Here is a 6,000-nt window from a genome sequence, read left to right on the forward strand (position 1 = left end):
CATATTTGGGAGCCATATGCAACAGTTTCTTCCTGCGCAAATCGATTTTAAAATATATAGCTTCTGTAGCCCAGTTCAGATAATTTCTGTGGAGGCGGCCCTGCTTTTGAGACGTCACAGACATTTCCACATTATTAGCCACTTAACACGTGATTTACAAATTTTGCGGCTTGTATTAAGCGCTTAGAATTTTATGAATTGCTTCGTTCTATTTAAAATTTATTTAAAATAATCGAGGTCAAAGGGTCAAGCTCACGATTTTGTGCCGGGATGCCAAGTAGTTCACAAGGTTAGGCTGAAGGACTTAGCTGTAGTGAGACTTATAGCTATGCGTGACCTCTGGCTCAGTATATGTCAGATTACCAGACGCGAAGCGCGGCTCTACCTATAGCGTAGCAAAAACACCGGAGTCGCCCTTTAAAGCCAACAGCCGCTCTAGCTCTGTTTCACTCAAGATTTAAGGCAATGGCCATCTATACATTTCCCGCGTTTTGCACCATGACGGTCCCTTTTGTGTCTTGACTCCTTTTGGAATGCCAGCCGCATGTTCTCGAACTCGGATTATTCGCCTTTCTCTCCTGCTTCCCATGAGGCGAAACAGTTTATTTTAACTGTTTACAGGCCGTAGTATTATTTCGGAGATTACGTTCACAACTTCTACTGCATAAAATATACAAATTGGTACCATTTTAAAAACTTGCATTGTGGAAATTGAAAGAATACGTATTTTGGACATTAAATATTTCGAACTGCATTGATGATAAAGAAAATTTGAAACAGTGGACTCAGCTTTATATATGCTGGCGGCCTTCATTTTTCTTATATTATGTTGGCCGCTAATATCAAAAATTAGAAAGTTCATTAGTTTTCAAGTTCATTATTTGCATAAGTATTGAGCTCTATCACGCACGTAATGTCCACTTTGCTGCCCAATAAGGCCGCACAAACCGAACTGACGTATCTCTCACAGGGCTTAAAAAATCGGCATTTACATTAAAAAAAAAAAAAAAAAAAACCACCCGGTATACATCAGACGGGACCAATAAATGAAATCGAAGAGAGTAGCTGTAGCATAGGATGAGGGACAGCAGAGGTAAGCACAGCAGTATAGAGTTTGTCCTATGCCTCCGTGTTTATCAAATATGCCGGCGCTTTAAGGGTGTGCCATCAAAGTATAGTGCGTTTACAGTGATGCCGAATATATACGAGCGCAGCACGCACGCGCGTCGTCAGCGATGTCTGCCGAATGTTGACAAGTGCGATCTCTATTTACATTTCACTGTGCCGTCGCTAAAGTGACTTCTGTCGTGCATATAGAAACGGCGATAAATATTTAGCCGATTCTGATAGCTCTGATGGAAGTCCATAGGTGGGTGCATAACGCGGCTGGCTTGACTCTGAACGCGCGCCACGACAAGGCATCAAAGCGGTTTGCTGCTTCCACGTCGGATTGCTGCGGAACTGCGATAGACGACTGTCTCCGGCAGTAAAAGAATATACAAGCAACAAAACAACAACACTCGGGCGGCCTACGGCTAAAGCGCCTTTCCGTCGAAGGGCGGCAGGCTCCTTTGCATAAGCACGTACATGACGCTCATATATACGCCCGCAGAAGTCGTAAAACGCTGCCGCCGAGCCCAGGCGGGTAAGTCAGGAAGATGGGGAAAGAGGATAAAGGGAAAAGAAAACAAAAACAAGGCGAAGCAGTGTATGCGATGTTTTGCCTTCGCCGCGCCCACCTTCCTTGCGTATTCCTGGCGACGCTCCAGCGAATCGCGTGGCAATTGTTTGCCCTCGGGAGATTTTTCGGCCTCCTTTTCGACGTGTTAAGGAGTTCTCGCTCCCCTTTCCGCTTATTTGGCAGTTCGCGCTTTGTATTCTTCCTTCCGTATGCATCATTACTTTTTTTTTGTATGAGATGTGTTTTTACGGCGAACGTGCCGCAAACAAGGGCGAAAAACTCTTTGAATAGGATGCTTATTGAACGCAGCGTGTGCCAAGTGTGAAGGAGTCGTGGGCAGCGAATACGTAGTTTAACAGTAAAAAAATTCCGAGAGCACTGTGGAATCCACACAGCAGAAATGCGAAAGCTTAAACGTGGCTGGTGCACAAGGTGCATAACGTTTGCTTTTATTATCATTATCAACTAAATGCACCGCCATTATCATTGCTAATGTCATCATTGTCATTATGCCTAACTTCAGCGTCATGAACATCACAACCATCATCCTCACGGTAGAGAAGGAGAATTATGATGTGCGTTTTACGGTTTATCATTGCCTGCCTTTTAGTTGTGTTTTCTGTTGCGCAGCTCAGCAACAGCTGAGTGCTTTGTAAATAATCTGTGTACATAGCCCTTTCTATACATAACCGCATGTAATAAATACCATGTCTGAAAAAAATATCCCGAGCTTGACGCAGTTCATTCTACTTCCGGCCACCGCAGTGTACGGACGCGGAATCATGAGCTCCGTCGGAGCGGCGATAGCGGCCGTTGCTGGCCGCGGAAACAGGTTTAGCGCCGAAGAAGATAAGGACTACGAGATCGTTTTGCCTACCCTGCCCACCGGACGTGTTGTGTTAAACACGATGTTTTTGCACGGCGACGTGCGTATGAGGCCCTACAGGGTCGAGGACTTCAGGGATGCCCTCGCTAACGTCGGTGCGCTCCCCGACGTCGTGGCGTTGGGGGCGTACCAAATCAACCATGTGTGGGCGGTAACCATGAACAGCACGGAAGCCGCGAAGAAGCTGGCCGCCTTAAAGGAGCTGGAAGTCAAGGGACGCCGCTGCCTCATATTCGACCCTGAAGACCAGCAGGTGAAGCTACGCCTGCACTGGATGCTACACGGTGTCCAAGACGAGGACATCCGGACTGCTTTCGCGGCGTTCGGAAACGTGACCGAGGTGACGCGGGAGCGTTGGCGCGTCGTTGGAATGAAGGAAAAGGGATCCACCACGAGAACAGTGCTGCTCAAGTTGAAGCCAGGTATGAAGGTGGACGACCTGCCCCACCAGCTTCGCGTCGCCGGCGAGTTGGCTCTCGTGGTGGTTCCCGGGCGGCCGATGCAGTGCCTGCGGTGTCACGGCGCAGGCCACGTTCGCCGTGACTGCAAGGTGCCCAGGTGCTCCAAGTGCAGGCGCTATGGACACGCGGACGAGGACTGCGTCCGCACCTACGCGTCAGCGACCGGGCTCGGTGCGAAGGACGACAACAGGGAGCTGATGGACGTCGCCGAGGCTGAGGAAGCAGCAAAGGGTGCCGACGTGCTGGACAAGGTTCCCGTGTCTCAGGGCACCTCGGTGACTCCGAGTGGCGACGCCCCCCTTGCCGATAAGCCAGAGCTCGCGCCGGCTACGGTGAGTTTGCCACAGCCAAGCGAGGAGACCTCAGCGGACGCGGAGAGCCTGCCGGCTCCCAAGGACGCAGAAGCAAAGGAAGTGAGCGAGGTTCACCGGCACAACTGCGGTGGTCGGACGACCACGGCCGCTACCCCTGGGAAACGCCCACATGCCGACACCAGCACCGGCAGAGACAAGGAGGCAACGCCCACTTCCGAGGAACCACCAGCAAAGGCGCCTCAAACAAGGAGGGCCACGTTGAAGCTTCGCTCAAACCTTGCGAGCGAGAGGCGGGCCGGCGACACGGCGCCTCTCGAGCACGGCCAGAAGCTCGAGGAGGACGGAGGCGTCTAGCCTTGTGCTAGGCGCGAGAGGTAAGCACCGTGCTTTCGGTCTCTTCTTCTTATTTAAAAAATGGCTCCTGCATCACCGTTGAAGGTCGCCACGCTAAATGTTAGAGGTCTGGCAGGAAAGAGAAAACAAGGCCAGGTGTACCGACTTTTAACGGAGCATGATATTGATGTATTAGCTGTGCAGGAGACGAAAGTTGACGGTGAGGAAGAGACCGAGAGCATGGTGCAACGTTTCACGCCTAGGTGTTTTGCTGTGGTTAGCCACGCTGTAGGCACATCGGCTGGCTGTGTTCTTTTTGTGAAGAAGTTGCCGGGGCTTGAAGTGCTTGGTCATTTTTCTTGTGAGTCGGACGATGAGGTGAAAGAGAGATTAGAACTAAAGATAACTGAAACAGAAGTGGAGCACGCTATAGACAGTTTAAATGCCGGTAAATCGCCGGGACCGGATGGGTTCAGCGCAGGTTTTTACAAAGAATTTAAGTACGAAATCACACCTATTTCGAACGCAATTTATAACGATGCCTACACATTAAATGCCCTGCCTCCGTCATATGGGTCATCCCACACCGTACTCATTCCTAAAACTGATGAAATAGACAAATTACGCCTGGTAACATCTTACAGACCCATAGCACTTACAAACGTTGAATATAAAATTTTTATGAAGGTTTTGGCCCGAAGGTTGCAAACGGTTATTAAGGATATAGTAGGACCACACCAAACGTGTGGGATAAAAGGGAGGTCAATAGTGACCAACATTGAAAAGGCGCGAAGTGTCCTTGAGTGTTGTGATGACTGGGATGGTAGGGTCGCCATGCTTCAGATCGACCTCGAAAAAGCATTCGACTGCGTCGATCACGAAATTTTGTTTTCCCTTTTAGAACATGTGAATGTTGGTTCAGTTATATGTAAGGGTGTGGCCCTGGCGTACCGTAACTGCACGACGAGAGTGATTATTAATAAGAGTCTGGGAGCCCCCATTCGACTGCAGCGTTCGGTGCGACAGGGCTGTCCCCTCAGTCCTCTTTTGTTTTGCATTTATATTGAAACATTGTGCATGAAACTTATGAATAATGTCAACATTAGTGCGTTTAGGTTACAAGCAGCCGAAGTGAAGCTGCTCGCGTATGCAGACGACATCGTTATTTTTACGGTTGACCAGGAGAGTATCACCGAGGCTGTCAAATGTATCCGTGAGTTCTCTCAAGTTACCGGTAGCGGGGTGAACTGGGCCAAGTGCCTTGGGCTCTGGCATGGACAGTGGCCGTCGAAACCAGATCGCTTTGCCAATGTTACGTGGACAGACACACCGACCAAGTACTTGGGCGTCGAGCTGGGTGCCTACCGCGAAAGCGAGCATTATTGGAAAGGGCAAATGACCGAACTACGGGAGAGAGCCGAGAAGTGGAAAGGCGCAAACATGTCGATTTTTGCCAGAGCTACTGTATGCAATCTTTTTTTTATCAGCAAACTTTGGTACGCAATGCAAGTTTTGAGTTGTTCGCGCGTAAACGTACAGAAGTTACACAGGATTTTCGCCGTTTTTGTTTGGGCAGGTAAATGGGAACGCTGCAGCAGGACGAATTTGTTCCGTCGGGTAAAAGACGGCGGTTTGGGACTCGGCCATCTGTTTTTACGGCAGGTGGTCAACCGGTTTTTGTTTTTTCGGGATGCTTCGGACCCTTTCTTACGCACCGTCTGCCAAGTTAGGCTACGGCGCCTACTGCCGGAGTTTGTTGTCTCCACCGAAGAAGCTACGGGTAGGATTTTTGGTTATTACAGGGAGGTCGTCGCTAGTATAAGACTTCTTTCAGTGCGTTTTTCTAATGAATATTTGTCCACTGTAAAACGAAAAAAGCTGTATCGCGATTTATGTGACATTGTTTTGCCACAACCCTTGTACAGAACCTTATACAGTGGAGGTCCGGGCAGAGATGTCTTGAAGAGAGTAAAGAAAATGCAGGTGTCGCCAGGAGCTAAGACATTTTTCTTTAAATTACACACCGGAACATTATCAGTAAAGAAGTTTTTGGAGGAAAGGGATTTTTTTTTACCGTGGGGGGCGCACTGTTTAATCTGCAAGCAGCCGGAAACAATAGACCATGTTTTTTTGCATTGTTGGGAAGGGGTTTATTTCTGGGATGTTTTGCAACGTACGATAAAGAAAGAATTTCCACTAGACTCCCACGGCATCCGGTATTTAAGCATTGATAATGAAGATGGCGTTCCGTATGATTTAATCATGCTCATGGGCCTCCACTCTATATGGCGCTCCAGAATGGCGGGCTATCACTGCGACAGGGAT

General features: G+C 48.9%; 1 protein-coding gene across 1 annotated transcript; it reads left to right on the forward strand.

Annotated features, from left to right (window-relative positions):
• The first annotated feature begins 2,430 nt into the window (after window positions 1-2,430).
• Window positions 2,431-5,486, forward strand: LOC146185207 (uncharacterized). Its single transcript, XM_084606178.1, has 2 exons — window positions 2,431-3,716; window positions 5,252-5,486. Exon 1 carries the CDS (start codon window positions 2,464-2,466, stop codon window positions 3,694-3,696), a length of 1,233 nt encoding a protein of 410 aa, XP_084462304.1. The 5' UTR covers window positions 2,431-2,463; the 3' UTR covers window positions 3,697-3,716; window positions 5,252-5,486.
• The last annotated feature ends 514 nt before the right edge of the window (window positions 5,487-6,000 follow it).

The sequence above is a fragment of the Amblyomma maculatum genome, chromosome 6 (genome assembly GCF_055883805.1).
Source record: "Amblyomma maculatum isolate TAMU_Amacu chromosome 6, ASM5588380v1, whole genome shotgun sequence".
Lineage (NCBI taxonomy): Eukaryota > Metazoa > Arthropoda > Arachnida > Ixodida > Ixodidae > Amblyomma > Amblyomma maculatum.